The sequence below is a fragment of the Euprymna scolopes genome, chromosome 27 (genome assembly GCF_053919585.1).
Source record: "Euprymna scolopes isolate OS-2025 chromosome 27, ASM5391958v1, whole genome shotgun sequence".
In the NCBI taxonomy this organism is placed as follows: domain Eukaryota; kingdom Metazoa; phylum Mollusca; class Cephalopoda; order Sepiida; family Sepiolidae; genus Euprymna; species Euprymna scolopes.
Genome location: NC_136508.1, coordinates 108,484,455 through 108,501,541, shown reverse-complemented (window position 1 = coordinate 108,501,541; position 17,087 = coordinate 108,484,455). Strand labels below are relative to the sequence as shown.

General features: G+C 37.2%; 2 protein-coding genes and 1 non-coding gene across 3 annotated transcripts in view; 1 reads left to right on the top strand and 2 right to left on the bottom strand.

Moving 5' to 3' along the window:
- Positions 1-313: 313 nt before the first annotated feature.
- Positions 314-476, bottom strand: LOC145249111 (U1 spliceosomal RNA). The gene has a single exon (XR_013863489.1). It is a non-coding gene; the product is annotated as a U1 spliceosomal RNA (small nuclear RNA).
- Positions 477-4,736: 4,260 nt separating this feature from the next.
- Positions 4,737-17,087, top strand: part of LOC145249055 (uncharacterized) — a 28,249-nt gene continuing 15,898 nt past the window's right edge. Inside the window, exon 1 of the mRNA XM_080110904.1 lies at positions 4,737-4,987. The gene's annotated coding sequence lies outside the window, so the exon portion shown is untranslated. The remainder of the gene's footprint in view (positions 4,988-17,087) is intronic.
- On the bottom strand, positions 7,089-9,827 carry LOC145248764 (uncharacterized). Its single transcript, XM_080110404.1, has 2 exons — positions 8,489-9,827; positions 7,089-7,270 (listed from the first exon to the last, which is right to left on the bottom strand). Exons 1-2 carry the CDS (start codon positions 9,825-9,827, stop codon positions 7,089-7,091), a joined length of 1,521 nt encoding a protein of 506 aa, XP_079966530.1.

The following is a 17,087-nucleotide window of genomic DNA, read 5'->3' as shown; positions in this document are numbered from 1 at the left end:
TTTTACCTTTCTTTAAATTGTCTGTGACGTCATAAGATTGTGTGTTGTATGATAATACCGCTTTCCACCATGTCATGCTGTGTTGTGCATGGATGTGTAAGAATAAGATTGGAACACGCTTTCATCACAATTTACATGCAAATTAGATACAACCAGGACGTTAGAATTGAAGTGGATAATAAACTGGTCGAAAGAAATGGCCTGTTTTTTTGGTATTACAGAGATTAAGGGTGATTAAGCGGAGGGAGTATAGACCTACGAGTGAGAGATACTTGGAAGAAATAGGAAAGGATTTCTGATTTTGATTGTATTGTCGGGGTAAGCGCGTACACAGACCCCACACTTAGAAATAGCATGTCCGAGTCGTCCACATTGGGGATGATCGCAAAGGTCAACCCAACCGTAGTGCAATGGATGGGCCTCGCTCTGGGGGAACGACCTTAATGATCACCGTTACCCCTATGTAAGGTAAGGCTATTTATTTGCTCCCCCGCCGAGAAAATTAGGCACAAGGCAGATTTTTAATGTGAGGAGTGAAGGAGAAATGAGGACCAACTCTCCAGGGAGTAGGAGAGCTGGATAGTGACAATTGGTATGAAGGGTTGCACCTACGTTGACCAAGGTCTTTGTATTTATTTGCTTCCCCACGTAGCAAATTAGGCACAAGGCCGTTTTTTAATGTGGAAATGGAGGGAAGGGGGAGGGAAGGGGGGCACCAGCTCCCGAGAGGTGGGAAATGGGAGCTGGATTAGAAACTGTTGGTATGAAGGGTTGCCCATTCAGTGATCAAGTTTAGATATGTGGGGTTGGCCCCACATATGGTCTTTTCTGATCTTTGCTTGACATCCGCTGCCCAGGCCACAAAGGACTGGAGGCAGGTAGGTATTTATTTGCTCGCCCACCGAGCAAATTAGGGACAAGGCCGATTTTTAAAGTGAGGAGTGAAGGGAAATGAGGACCAACTCCCCGGGGAGTAGGGGAGCTGGGTAGTGACAATTGGTATGAAGGGTTGCCCCTACATTGACTAAGGTCTTGCTGGTCTTTGCTTGACACTTGTTGCCCAGGCCCCGAAGGACAGGATGCAGGTAAGTATAATTTTTTGATGTGATGCACCACTGTTTTTATATCACACTTCTATACTTACCACCACCAAACACTAATAAAAAAAACTAAAACACCTCCATATAATTCTAACAGATATCAGTATATTAAAACTTTCATTCATTAATCCATAACAAATAATTTACTATCATTAAAACATACCAACTTTTTAACAAAATACCTCAATTCTTAACGGAACTTACATTTTACTGTAATATTCAATGTCAAGGTCGTTTACATGTGAACAACATAAATTCATAATCTTTTCAATGAGAACAAATACAAACGAATGAAAACTTTTAGAATTCAAACCAAATCACTAAACCAAAAACATATTTATGTAATTAAAACAGTTTTGTATTTCATTAATTGACACTTGTACAGTTTAATCAAGACATAAAAAATTAAAATATTGAAAAAAAAAACGAGTTATATTGTACGTATCCGTTATGGAATGAAGTTCTCCGAAAAAAAGTAACTTAATTTGATCAAGTACTTTTTTTACAGAAGAAATCAAATTTTATTGTAATCGATCTATCATCGCCATTTGGCTATTTAGGGACACGAGGAGGGGTGGCTTATACAAAGGACAAAATGAAAAAAAGATTAAAAAAGGAAAAAAGAAATTCTGTAAAATAAGGGAAAAATATTTATCTAGGTATTTTTTTCTGCTCATGTTTCAAAACAAAATAATCTCGTCAAAATTTGAAAAACTTTAAACGGTGATTGGAGTTATCTTCTCCTGGCGTTCCCTTCTCCTAATCGAAAAAAAAAGATAGCCGTTACCCGATCGATCTCATTAAAATTTGATTTTCCTTGGTAAAAAAATAAAAATAAAATAAAAATAAAAAATAACTGCTGGATCAAATCAAGTGATTTCTTTTTTCATGAAAACTTTAATCCATAACGAATACATACAATATATTTTTTTCAATATTTTTATTTTTTGATTTCTTGATTAAACTGTACAAGCACCCATTAATCATATCAAAGCACGGATGAAACAAAAATAAATTAAAAATTACGATCTGAAGAGTTATTTTCCCGTATAGGAGCAGTAATTTAAAAAATGTCAACAGACACTATATATTTTTTTTCATATGTTAATCTCATGGAATAATTTGCGTCGTCGTCGTCGTCGTCGTCGTCGTCGTCGTCGTCGTCGTCGTCGTCGAGGTAATCGATAATATAGCATAGTTCCTGGCTTTACTACAACAATTATTTTAGGCAAACAACGCTGATAATTAATGTAAATGATATAAAATATACTTTTAAAAGTTATATTTCTGACAACAGAAGGAAAACAGGTTTATTTTATCAATTTTAATGTAATTGCGAAAAAAAAAACACTAATTATTTATTCTGTTAATTCGCTAGCGATCTGTCAAAAACAAATTACAAATAACCAAATTTTTATGTGTAATTATTTTATACACTAGAATCATGTATACATGTTACATAGGGTTATCATTGAGAGGCACCATTTACGTTTGGTGTATAACATAAAAGGATTCCGTGTGCGTATGATTGTCTCTAATATAAAGGGTTGTGTGTTTGATTATCATAAAGGGAATCGTGTGTGTGACATGTATTTTCAGAACCTACCTCTGCATCTTCGATGTTGGACCATCTGGAAATTTCTCATCCTGGAGGGAGACTTGATACCTGTTTTTGGATGAAGATTCAATCACTCCAAGACAAGGAATTAGTTTTATAGTTTTTTTTATTTCACTTTCCCCAGAGGTCCTGCAGAAGGTGGAAGTGAAATCGGCCTGTGTGGGTTCTTCTTCTACACACGTCAGCGTTCGTCCCCCCCCCCGTGGAGAGGAGGAGACAACGGGAAACCGTCCATTGTCTTCTGTGTCCAAATCAAATCTCACAGATCTAGCCAACCTGACCACGTCACTCATACGTAATCTGGTCAGCTGACCCTCGGTTCTGGTAAACGTGTCTACACTCCACGTTTGCTCCTCTCTCTCTCTCTCTCTCTCTCTCTCTCTCTCTCTCTCTCTCTCTCTCTCTCTCTCTCTCAATGCATTGTGTAACATACAGATTTTTGTACAAATAAATTGTATTCACTTTTATTTTTGAGAAAAATATATTTTTCTCAGTACACCACACACAGTTTTATATATATATATATATATATATATATATATATATATATATATATATATATATATATATATATATATATATTCCCCTTCCCTCCCCCACAACCTTCGCATCTGATAGTTGTTAAGTCTTTTAATATTGATTAATTTCCTTTAATTATTTTAATTACTTTAAATTTCTCCATTCACTATTATTCTCTCATAATTAAAATATTAATAAGTTAAAAAAAAATTAATAATTCTTTTAAAGTTCTTTTTTTTTATTCATTAAATTTACCTTATTTATCTTTATCCTTATTTTATTTAATTTAATTAATTTAAATAATTTTAAAAAATTTAAAATTATATTAATATATTCATGCCTTTCTCATTATTTATTACCGTTAATTGTCCTACTTTTATTTATTGATATGGTTTTAACAGGACATTTATATTTTTTAGAGAGTTTTCCATAGCACCCCCTTCCCCGCTATGCCCACACACACACACACACACACACACACACACACACACACACACACACACACACACACACACACACACTTTCTTCCTTTCTTTCTTCCATAATCATAATCTATTAGCGTCGGTTTTAAAACGATATTTTTTTAAATATGAAATTCTGAGTCTTAAACGCTCGTCCAGCGTTTTTTCTATGTTCGTTCATTTTGCATTAGTTCCAGTTTTTTCTTTGTCGCCGAAGAGATTATACCGATTTTCGACAGTATATTATTACCGTTTTCGGTGTATCGAAACCAATGGTACGACCTTGAAATATGTTTATATAGTGTCATAATAAATATTGTATCTTCAGCTATCACATCTACGATCGAGCACTTTATTGGATTTTTTCATCACCCCTGGCTGGACACAAGGGTGCATGCAAATTACAAGGCGATCTGAATGTTGTTCATCGATTTGTGTTCTGTTATATTTTTTCTCATATTGCGAGTGGCGACATTTTACAACATTGCGTTACTTCTCTATGAAAGGATACCTCTTTTACAACATTGCACGAATTCTTTATCAAAGGAGGAGGTAATACATGGGATGGCGCAAAACATGACAATGAAAGCCAGAATGGTGACAACGCGACACATTGCTGAAATGCTTGAACAAACTAGAAACAGCTACTACACTTCTATCGTTAGTTGTTGATTGCATGTAAAACATCAGGTTTAAGCCTGGAATTATAAGTTAAGGTCATCGTAAAGTTAACGGAATCAAATCTGATAAAAATAATTCGCAATTTTCATAATGTAATCATGTGATTATTGTTTTGTTTTTTATTGGTTCAAATCTATTTTTTATTTGCTTAACTTCGCTATTTGTTCAATTCCTTCATTTTTTAATTGTTTATGTGAAATATTCAGTTTTGCATTTTTTTAATATTTGGATTATTTGGATTACTGTTCTCATCTTGGATGTAAACAGTAGTTCGACTAATCCAACTAATAATGAAATGTTCAATCTTTTACACGAGGAACAAAATAATGATTACACCGTTTTACGATGAACATAAGATCTTTGTTCTGGAGCAGTTGATTTTTTTCTTCTTATAATAATTTCACGTTTAAATCGTATTTTTTGTCTTTTAATTTTGATTCTTTTATATTTGCATATATTTAATTGCTTAATGAATTGGACACACAAAACAAAATTTGTATCAATTTACTAAAGATTATATTAAGAAATCCTAACAAACAAACAAATTTTCTGCGTTGAACACAAAAGAAAAACGATTTTTATTTCGTATTAAATTCCTGGAATGGAAGGTAAGTTTATTTTTTTCACTTTGCAACAATATTATTCAACAACTTTAAAATAATCTTAAATAATCTTAAAAATAAGTTTATTTTATTGCAATCCAATAAAAATATTGGTTTCGTATATAAAATATATATGAAATGTGACCATGTGGGTTGGGTTAATCTCAAGTTTCTTTCCAACACCCCCAAAAACTTTAAAATGACGACTTTTCGATGTTTTAAATAGTGCTGAAAACGAATATCACATTTACATTTGGGGCATATAAGTAGTTTTCATGATATGAAGAAATTACTTTTTCAAAAAAGTGGGATTCACTTTCTTATACAAATTCAACGTAAAAAAAGCACGCACTTTTTGGTCATCTAGTAATAATTTCGTCATATAAAACAAATTTGAAAATGAAAACAAATGAACGAATCCCTTAGTAAAAAAAAAAACAGCGCCGATTTTTGGAGGTGCTTAAAACGAATATCACAAATAAAAATTACTTTATGATATAAAGAAATTACTTAGTGACCAGAAAGTGGGTGATCATTTTATTTTTACTTTTCTATAGGAAAGTGACGAAAATTTCTGGGGGTGTCGCCAAAACTCGTCTTTTTGGGAAATGATCGGGGTAAAAAAATGAGAAAATAATGTCATGCAACAACACAAAGAGAAATAAAAGGTAATTAATTGAGACCCTGTAAACTGTTAGAATTATAAATGTTTATTTAAAGAAAAAGGTGGCTGGTTGCTTTGAATTCCCAAAAGCTTGTAAAATAAAATTTACTAAGTAACAAATAGAAAAAAAGGGAGAAAAAATCAAAGACAAAAAGGCATTCAATATAAAAAGGAAAAAGGCAACTGGGCAAAAATTCACTTTAAAATGGTCTCTCAAAAGGGAGACTTTTCAAAATATAGAAAATGTTCTTAAAATCAAAGGCTTACTTGAAGTCTGAATGAAAAAGAGAATAAACATTTCAAAACAGGGAGTCCTTTAAGACATGGTTTTTCACAAATAAAACCAACCTTCAAAGGTTTTTTTTTAAAATGTGTCTCTCGCCCAAAATAGGGTTCCAAACAAATGGTCCACTCTCCTTTTCATGAAGGGTTGTCAGTGTCTCTCTCTCTCTCCTTATTCCTCCTTTCTTTGGAGTAAGCAGTTTTACTCAAAAATTCCGACACTGTTCTTATAGTTGGGCTCTCTACCCAACGTTTAAATAAAATGAAATTTATCGACGGCACGTCGAATGTTCTTCTTTGAAAGCGGGGTGCTTTACAAACACTTCAATACAGTTCTTATAGTTGGGCTCTCTACCCAACGTTTAAATAAGATGAAATTTATCGACGGCATGTCGAATGTTCTTCTTTGAAAGGGAGGTGCCTACAAACACTTCAATACATTCCTTTAAAAAAGCACTCCACTGTCAGAAAAGGATAAAAAATATACAAAATACATTGCCGAAAAACGGTCAGCAACGGAGTCTAAAGGATGCTTCTTCCAAGATGGCCAACCTCCAAACTTATTTTTTTAAAAGGGCACATAAAACGGGGCACTGTGGCGTTGCCAGAAGTTCCACAAGGATCGTGATTGGCCAACAGCCAAGGGCAAAAAGGAGGAAGAACAGACAGGTCGTTTCAAATTGGGAGAGAGATAGAGAAAGAGAGAGAGAGAGAGGTAAAGAGGGAGATGGGGCGAGAGAGAAGCGCACACACTCACAGGTCAGTTAAAGGCCGACTACTAGATACGTGTACCAGGCAAAAAAAGGGAAGGGAGTCACAAAGCCAGCGAGTCAGTCGCTCAAGGCAGCCCATCTCCCACCCCACTTGCACTGTGTGATGGCGACAAGAATCTTTAAAGTAAAATTTCGGAAACTCTTCTGACAAGAAAAAAAAAATTTCTTTAACAGAGGTTTGCAAAATTAATATTTTCTATGCAAATTGAGTATTATATAATAAACCCTTTTTTTTTATTATTTTAAACTACCCAGTAGTTACTATAATGTCCTTTTTTCTTTCTAACATGAATCTAAAAAAAAATATTAAAATTAGAGAAAGCGAGGTACAATTAAAACAAAATTTACTTTCCCTTTGTTCTTACAAATTTACATTGGCTTCCTCACTTCAATACCACAAATAATCCTCATTCCTTTCACTAATTCTCTTACGCGTTCTGTGGGGTCTAGAACTGGATGTCGAACCTTTCTCCTCCACAATAGCATCATCCATAATTTCCGTACGATCTCTCAAATCATAGCCTTCCTCGGGGGGTTGCGAGGTTCGATGCGAATGTGTAATAGCCAACTCTAGAGGAAAGAGGTGTTTCAAAGAATGCTCCTGAGAGGAACTATCAACCTTCCTTATAAGGGCCGATCTCACATGCGAGTCATCCCCCGGGGTAACCTGGATAACCCTGCCCAGGGACCAAAAGGGGCGCGATTTAGCTGGGTTTTTGATAAGGACAACATCATCAACCGCCAGCACATCATCAAAATCGGTTTGATACAAATCGCGAGTCAGTTCTCTCAAGCCGAGGAGATATTCCTCATGCCACAAACTCTTAAATTTCTTTAAAAGCGTATCTCTGTGGGCCAAATTCTCCAGAAGGTCATCCCTAGAAGGGAAAGGACCTTCAAATGGGGACTCGCTAGGCTCTAAAAAAATGGAACTGTTATAATGTTGGCGAATAAACGCGTTAGGGGATATAATCTCCAAACTTGCATCCCCAGAGCACCTGTAAGTGAGGGGACGTGAGTTAACTGCATTCTATATATCAGACAGAACTGAGAGAAGTTCGAAATAACTCAATCTCTGTCGCCCCACTAGTTTGAAAAGACAACACTTCACGGTCTTTATGAGGCATTCCCAAACGCTTCCAAACCAAGCCGAATACAAGGGGATAGTGAAGTGCTTGATGTTAAAAGTACTGAATCTCTCCTCGAATTCATCTGCTACAAACACCTGCTTGATTAGGTTGCACCCGCTGACAAATGACCTAGCATTATCTGAATATATATGGGAAGGTACCCCATAGATATTAAAAAATCTAATCAATGCAAGCACCACGGAATGGGTGGACATATCATTAACCAGTTCCAAATGGAGAGCCCTTACATTAAAACATGTAAAGAGCAATATATACATTTTCTTTGCCTCCCTACCTTCTCCGACCCACAGATGTCAAGTGAAATCTATCCCCGTGTGGAGGAAAGGCCTCACGAAATTAACCCTGTGTTTAGGCAGATTCGTAACCTTGGGGTATTTGAATGATATCGCATTGTATTTCTTGCACAGAGTACATGAAAAGATAACAGTCTTTACTGCCTGCCTCGACCGGTGTATCCAGAAGCCAGATACGCGGAGCTTGCTGAGGGTAGCTGCGATGCCCAAATGTTTGCACTTTACGTGGCAATCCAATATAATCAAATTAGTGACATGACTATATCGTGGTAACAAAATAGGGTGTAAAATCTCTGGAGGGTTGTAACTGGACTTGCCGACCCTTCCCCTAGACCTGATCAAACCTCTGTCATCCAGGTACAGGTCCAACCTAGCAACCAGATTAGGAATCCCATGGCTGGAAGGATTCAACAGAAAGGATTTCTCCTGAGAGAGACATGCGGACTGAATTAACCTAAGCAAGTAAATTCTGGCCTCTAGCTCAGGTTCAGCTACGGACTTGCGCAGTTTTAGCACAAACCTAACTACATAAGACAAAACTCGCAAGAGTCTAGCCAGGGATGAAAATCTCTCAAAATTCATTACAGGGATAACATCCTGTATCACTGGCGAGTTAGTGGTGGTGGTGGTCAGTACCATCATCTGATTATCAGAACTCAGACAGTTCAAAGCATTCGCAGGCCAAGAAATGCTTTCACCAGCCAACCAGCTGGGCCCTGTCAACCAAAATCGCATCTGCGACTTAAACTTATCCAGCGTGATTCCTCGTGTGATCAGATCAGCTGGATTATCGAGGGTATTCACATATTTGAACACCAGACTGAATCCCTGCTCGGTCAGCCTTCCTATCCCCTCTCGAACATCCCTCAAACGATTCCGAGTGAATATGGATTTTGTCTTAACATTTTCTGACAGAATCCAGGAGAACACCACCTGAGCATCCACAGCCACGACTATCTCCTTCACCACTTTTCGTGGGAAGACCTTCAAAATGTTCGGAATGCACTTCATTGCCAGAAAGACCGACAACAATTCCAGAGAAGGCAAAGTTCTCTTTACTAAGGGGGCAACTTTAGCCTTAGAAAATATTAGTTTGGCTGAACCATACTGAAAAACGTAGGCTGCAAATCCAAAGGCCTGTTGTGACGCATCGCAAAATATCAACAGCGAGGCAGGTGCAGAGGAGTAAACAACACATCTTGCAAACCTCAAACTGTGAAGAAGTGTTAGATCCCGATACAATCGGTTCCAGGTATTCTGCAAATCTAAAGGGACCTTTTGGTCCCAAGTTAATTGGGTTCTCCAAATTTCACTGAGAAGTATTCTCCCCTTGATGGTTAAGGGTAAACAAAGCCCCAACGGGTCAAAAATGGAAGAATTCTGAGACAGTATACCCCTTTTCGTATCAGCGGCCGGCTCGTCGGAATTAATTGCAACACGCAAATCATCCTGTCCTGGGTCATATAAATATCCCAGCACCTTTTCTACAGGTGAACCATGCGAGACAAAACTGCCATCCGCTTTCATACATGCTGTCAAGTCCTCACTATTCGAGTTACAGGACCTCAGAGAAAAATTACCCTCCTGCATAATTCTCCTTGCATCCTGGTATAAGTCTAGCAAAACATTTGGAGAGGCATGTGTCTTTACGAGGTTGTCCACATAGAAATTGCTCAACAGCATCTCCCTACACAAACTGGGGGGATATTTCTCAACATGATGCTTAATGACAAAGTTGAGAATAAAAGGGCTAGCTATAAACCCGAAGATTAGAGTCTTATAACGATAACACACAAGTTCATTGTTAAATCTCACAAAAAAATAAAAACGATTCCTGTCCCTCTCAGTTTCCAACCGAATCATCAGGAAGGCCTTACGTACGTCCGCCAAAAGGACATATCGATCCATCCTGAATTTCAATAATAAATCCAACATATTCGTAAAAAGATTAATTCCTGGGTACACACAGTCATACAAAGAAGGCCGTCCTCCCGTTCGCAATGAACAGTTAAATACAGGCCTGATCTTAGTGGTGCTGAGACCATCTGCCTTCACAACAGGTCTGTGAGGAATCCAAGTGTAATGGCTGAAATCCTCGCACTCTTTCGATTATATCCTCCTTTTCTTGCTCCAAAAAAAACTGACAATAATCTTTATACAAATCTTGTTTGGTCAAACGGGTGACAACCCGATCAAGTACCTTTAACGCTACCTGATGATTGGATGGAACTAAAGGTAATTTGTTCTCATCCCAGGGTAAATTAACATAGTAACAATTGTTACGATATGAGATTGAATCACGAAACAATGCTATTTTATCTCGATCATAATCGCTAACCGAATCCTCCACAACACCTAATGTCTCTAAACTAAATAGTTTATCTATTGATCTTTCTACAGAGGATTCAGAAAAGCTGTCCAAGGGATCGAAATACTTCGACTTTAGATCAAGGACGAAATAAACATGTGTCACAGGACATTGGGCATATTCCGAGATAACCTGGCTGTAATTGAGGCCACTAACAGTTGCACCTTCCTCAACAGACGTCATAAAATCTGCAACATCACCAAAGAGGACTAGGCCTTGAGGAAACTCGAAGGCGGAACCATTCATACAGGGAGTCAGCTGCATAGGTCCCATGTACTTTAACAAGTCTACGCCTATTAACCCATGCACTGCAATGCTATCATCTCGAACACATGACAGATCAGCAGCCAGCTTGAGGCCACAGGCCCGCATATTTTCGACCGCGGCATTAAGACCGCTAATATGGAACTGCAGATCCAATCCCTTATCCACAAGGAAAGCGACAGAACATTCAGAGCTCGGTAACTTTACGCACAAATCAAGCTCATGCAAACTCCTTTGTGCAGAACCAAGGAAGGTTTTGATAGTAAAATTCCTCCTCTTCATGGTCACCGAGCGACAATTCAAAATATCCAATACTCCATCAGATAAATAGGAGCGCTGGCTGCCTGAATCCACTAAACAATTAAGTCTTTTCTACATCACCGCAAACTAACTTAATCTCTATTATAGGCAGAAGAAGATTTGCATCCCCCATCTGCAGGCAAGGATTAGCCGTCAACTGAGCCTTCCCCATGTCAGGGCACAAAGCACCTGCATGTTCACAGCTCTGGCACTTCCAGCATGGCCGGAGGCGACCTCTATTAACCGGACAACTCTCGGAGGTATGAGCAGGGCTAGTGCAGCGGACGCACAACTTAACAGCCTTGCAATGTTGTAGACGGTCTTTAAGCAATGCATACTTAGTACAATAATAAGCAGCATGAGTGTTGCACCGGCAAAAATTGCACTTATATTGCACCGGCTCGGGCTTCACAAAGAAATTCTCCAACGTGGCGGGCTTCTTGCTGATACTACTAGGTTTGAACTTAGTACTGAAGGGTCTCTGTTTGACAACCGGCCTTACAGGAAAGCTCGGCCCAGTTCTAGTGATTTCCAACGTACGAATCACATCTGAATAGTTGTCCAGAATGTCACCCACCAAACGAATAATCTCCCGTCTAAACAACGCAGGGAGTTTTTCGAAGATAATACAACTCAAAAGTTGATTACCTGGAGTACCCTCCTCCAAGAAATCCAATTCAAAGGAATTTCTAAGCTCATATATCTGAGCCTTAATCCTGGTCAAGAATATCTTGACGCTGTCACCACCGGAATCCTTAAGAGGTTTAGAGTCACTAAGGGACTTAAAAATATAATTTATCATATACTTCTTATCTAGGAACTCCCGTTCCAAAATTTCGACAGCTGTATCGAAATTAGCATCCGAAATAGAGAGGTGGCTTACTATTTGGTGAGCGTAACCCTTGAGGTGATTCTTTAAAATCACCAACATGAGCGACTTGCTTCCCACACTCAGCACACTATTCTCAAACTCTCGGTAGAAATTTAGGTAAGCCAGCTTGTCGTTATCCAAACTTGCTGGGTCAAAAAATGGGCATTTCAGCTTGGGGGTTACATTATAGTGGGATTCAAGAAAGCTTGTTTTAGCTGAGGTTGAGGGAGGGGTGTTCTCCAAAAATTTTTCAACAGTGTTACCTAAAAAGGCAGTTATTTTTGCCTGAAAAAGGGTCTCAGTTTTATGGTGTCTATCAACATCTTTCATGTCCGACTCGATATAACCATTTACTATTTGTTCATTTAGCCTGTCTATTAACTCTAACTTTTCCAGAATTTTTTCATGTTGTGAAGAAAACCCTGTTTTCGTAAGATTAGTGGAAGATTCAATGAATTCGACTATTGTCTCTACATCGCCCTTATAAATCCCGTCTTCTGACTTGTAAGTCAAAAGTGGGGGAATCCATTTTGTATATAATTAATAAGACAGCTTAAAACTCCAATAATCTGTTATAAAATTTCTTTTAGGAACAAAGGAAGCTCAGTTCTAGAGAAGGAGGGAACATATATGTCAAAACTACAAAGGAATTCGTCTTTCTCAGACTGAGGACAAACTAAAGCTGAAGAAACTCAAACTTTAATCTAAATATTCACGGGAGTGCCAAAATGTACCACGTGGCAGGCATTACAATATTTAGATATACAAAATGAATAAGAACCATCAAATTAACTAATGAGAAATAAATCTCTTGTTAATATTAAAATATAAAATTAAGGTGGACGAATATCACAAAATAATTTTTTTTAAATATATGGGTAGCAACTTCTACCAAAAAATGCAAAAACAAAGGGTTAGAATTTGCGTTCTAAGAATTTGTGTTCTAAGAATTTTCAATTTTCAATTTTCCAACGGACAAAATGTTCAAAAAGAGGCGGGAAACTATGGCATGGGAAACGTCACACAGTGCAAGTTGAAAATGAGAGATGTCAACTTACAAAAATGCCCAATAAAACATTCAATAGAACATAAAATTATTGGGAATAAAACAACCTGCCACTTTGGAACAAAAGGGTCTGTTAAAAATTTTAATTTTAATAAAGAAATTCTAAGTATAGAGAAGAGAAAGAAAAATAGGATATGTTAAGAGGACTAATGGAATAAATTTACCAACATGTTCAGCGTCCTGACCACGTGGTTTAGTAATTAGCAAAAATGCTTAGAATTTTAAAGAAATATTTTATACAGTTAGTAAATGCATAAGATATGGAAATACAAAGACTAAGTGTTGTGCGTTAAAGAAAAAGTTCTTATGTCGTTTGTAAACGAATAAGACATGAGAACATTCAAAGCAAAGTGACGAAAATTTCTGGGGGTGTCGCCAAAACTCGTCTTTTTGGGAAACGATTGGGGTAAAAAAATGAGAAAATAATGTCATGCAACAACACAAAGAGAAATAAAAGGTAATTAATTGAGACCCTGTAAACTGTTAGAATTATAAATGTTTATTTAAAGAAAAAGGTGGCTGGTTGCTTTGAATTCCCAAAAGCTTGTAAAATAAAATTTACTAAGTAACAAATAGAGAGAAAAAAAAGGGAGAAAAAATCAAAGACAAAAAGGCATTCAATATAAAAAGGAAAAAGGCAACTGGGCAAAAATTCACTTTAAAATGGTCTCTCAAAAGGGAGACTTTTCAAAATATAGAAAATGTTCTTAATATCAAATGCTTACTTGAAGTCTGAATGAAAAAGAGAATAAACATTTCAAAACAGGGAGTCCTTTAAGACTTGTTTTTCACAAATAAAACCAACCTTCAAAGGTTTTTTTTTAAAATGTGTCTCTCGCCCGAAATAGGGTTCCAAACAAATGGTCCACTCTCCTTTTCATGAAGGGTTGTCAGTGTCTCTCTCTCTCTCCTTATTCCTCCTTTCTTTGGAGTAAGCAGTTTTACTCAAAAATTCCGACACTGTTCTTATAGTTGGGCTCTCTACCCAACGTTTAAATAAAATGAAATTTATCGACGGCACGTCGAATGTTCTTCTTTGAAAGGGAGGTGCTTTACAAACACTTCAATACAGTTCTTATAGTTGGGCTCTCTACCCAACGTTTAAATAAGATGAAATTTATTGACGGCACGTCGAATGTTCTTCTTTGAAAGGGAGGTGCCTACAAACACTTCAATACATTCCTTTAAAAAAGCACTCCACTGTCAGAAAAGGATAAAAAATATACAAAATACATTGCCGAAAAACGGTCAGCAACGGAGTCTAAAGGATGCTTCTTCCAAGATGGCCAACCTCCAAACTTATTTTTTTTAAAAGGGCACATAAAACGGGGCACTGTGGCGTTGCCAGAAGTTCCACAAGGATCGTGATTGGCCAATAGCCAAGGGCAAAAAAGAGGAAGAACAGACAGGTCGTTTCAAATTGGGAAAGAGATAGAGAAAGAGAGAGAGAGAGAGGTAAAGAGGGAGATGGGGCGAGAGAGAAGCGCGCACACTCACAGGTCAGTTAAAGGCCGACTACTAGATACATGTACCAGGCAAAAAAAGGGAAGGGAGTCACAAAGCCAGCGAGTCAGTCGCTCAAGGCAGCCCATCTCCCACCCCACTTGCACTGTGTGATGGCGATAAGAATCTTTAAAGTAAAATTTCGGAAAAAAGTGATCCCCCTCTTATTGAAAAAGTAATTTCTTCATATGAAAACTACTTATCTGCCCCAAATTAAAATGTCATATTCGTTTGCAGTATCACCGAAGACCTATTCAAGTCGTCATTTTAAAGTTTTTTGAGAGGTTGGAAAGAAACTTGTCGGATTACTGAAATGTATTTATTTAAATATTAAAATAAGTTTACAATATGAAAGGTAAGTTATTTTTTTACGCTTTCAAAAAAAAAATCCAATTCAATACCTTTTAAAATAATCTGGAACATTTTTATTTTTGCAATCTCCCTCAAAAATATTGATTCTTAAAATTATATTAAACATGAAAAAGGTTTAATTTTATTGCAATCCACTAAAAATATTGAATTCCTGAATAAAAATGTATTTATTTAAGTAAAATTTACGTGATTTCTGCGAATATCTTAATGATTACCATAAACACAATAAATTGATTCGAACTTGGTTGGATTGTTAAACAACTGAACGCAAAACTGTTTTTTTGGTATTTAATATATATATATATATATATATATATATATATATATATATATATATATATATATATATATACATTTGGGGCATATAAGTAGTTTTCATGATATTAAAAAAAATTACTTTTTCAAAAAAGTGGGGGATCACTTTTTTATACACAGCGTAAAAAAAGTATGCACTATTATTTTTTTTTACACGGTGGTCACCACTTATCAAGGCCCAGAAGCCACTCAGGGATAAGGGTTATTGCAAGTACAGTACGTTAGTGTGGAGATTTGATGAAGTGTTTACTTAAGGGGGCCGTTCATTTGGAATTTGTTAACGTTATACTTGAAGACATCCAAGTTGTAGTCAGGTGGGAAGCAGGCAGATGGAAGAGAGTTCCACAGGCGTGCAGTTCTAAGAAAGAAGCTTTGTTCATGGAATCCACGTTTTGATTTAGGCACAGATAAAGAGTGGGGGAAATTTTTAACAGTGGATTCAGCTAGACGGGTGTTTTTCGTGAAAGATTGGCGAGGGGGGACCAGAGATTCGAGTTCAGACGAGCACCTGCCATGGAAATAATGATAAAACAAGGATAGGCTCGCAACGTCTCTTCTGTGGGAGAGAGGTTGCAGGGTAGAGAAAAGGGCATCCCCACTAAGCCATGAAGTCTATTTTGTACACTGTCAAGGCATGAGAGGCTGTTTTTAGCAGCTCCTGCCCAGATATGGCAGCAGTATTCCATCCTTGGATGTACTTGGCTTTTATATAGATAGAGAATTGCATCAATAGTAAGATATCTTCTGGAGCGGTAGAAGGATCCCACCATCTTTCCAGCGACCTTGGCAACAGACTTGATGTATGTGTTCCATTTCAGATCAGGAGTAAAGGTCAAACCCAGAAGCTTGTCAATACATGGGACCTCTCCCAGACGAGAGCTATCCATTTCAATTGATGCAAGATGGGGATTAAAGCGTTGATGATGTAAGGATTGGAGTTTGGTTTTAGATGCATTAAAGGTAACCAGCCAGGTCTTCCACCACTGAACCACACGCTCGAGATTGGTATAGATCAGGAAGAGAGTTGGGCCCAGGATTAATCCCTGAGGGACTCCAGCATTAATACTGCAGTCCTCTGATTTTTGTCCATCGATCAATACTCTTATGAGCCTATTTTATATATTATATATATATATATATATATATTTTATATATTGTATATATATTATATATATATTGTATATATTATATTATATATTTTATATATATTATATAGATATATTATATATTTTATATATATATTATATAAATTATATGTATTATATATATTATATATATATTATATATATGCATTATATATACTGGTGCTACCAGATCAGGCTGTCTATTGGCTTCCTGAGACGAAATGCACCTACATCGATTTTCCGTTTTTGTTTCCTATTCTCTTTTGTAAAACTTAATTATGTTCTGCAAAAACAAAAACAACAGCCCCCTTCCCTTTTTTTTTCCTACTTCCCAACCCCGTCAGTGGGGCATTAGAATACACTGACTGCCCCCTTGCAGAGAGTAAAAGTCCCTCAATGGGGCCACCTGTTGGCCGTAGGTGGCATCCCGTAATGTCTACGAAAAGGATCCTGGTGGCTGAGCAACTGATACCTAGGGAAATAAAGGTATCAGTTGTAACACTCCACTTTGGCCTCGTACTGGGCCAGACGGGCGATCGGAGAGGCCCGATCCGATCAATCGGCTGGTCACGTCTAGCTCACCACTTATACGCATACAATCTACACCAAATCTAAGTAATACACAACACTTCCCCATCAATACTGATCCCCAAACAAGTGGTGAAAGCGGTGGCTGAGGGTCAATTGTATATAGTGAACAAGGACTAGACATGGATGTTTTTCTCCGATCTTTCCCATATTTTACTTGGATGGGAGAAAT

Excerpts from the sequence above, each read along its gene's own strand:
- LOC145248764 (XM_080110404.1), bottom strand. The coding sequence starts at position 9,827 with ATGCTGTTGAGCAATTTCTATGTGGACAACCTCGTAAAGACACATGCC. Across the intron at positions 7,271-8,488 it reads CCTGTACCTGGATGACAGAG|AGTTGGCTATTACACATTCG; the intron begins GTTTGATCAGGT and ends TCTTTCCTCTAG.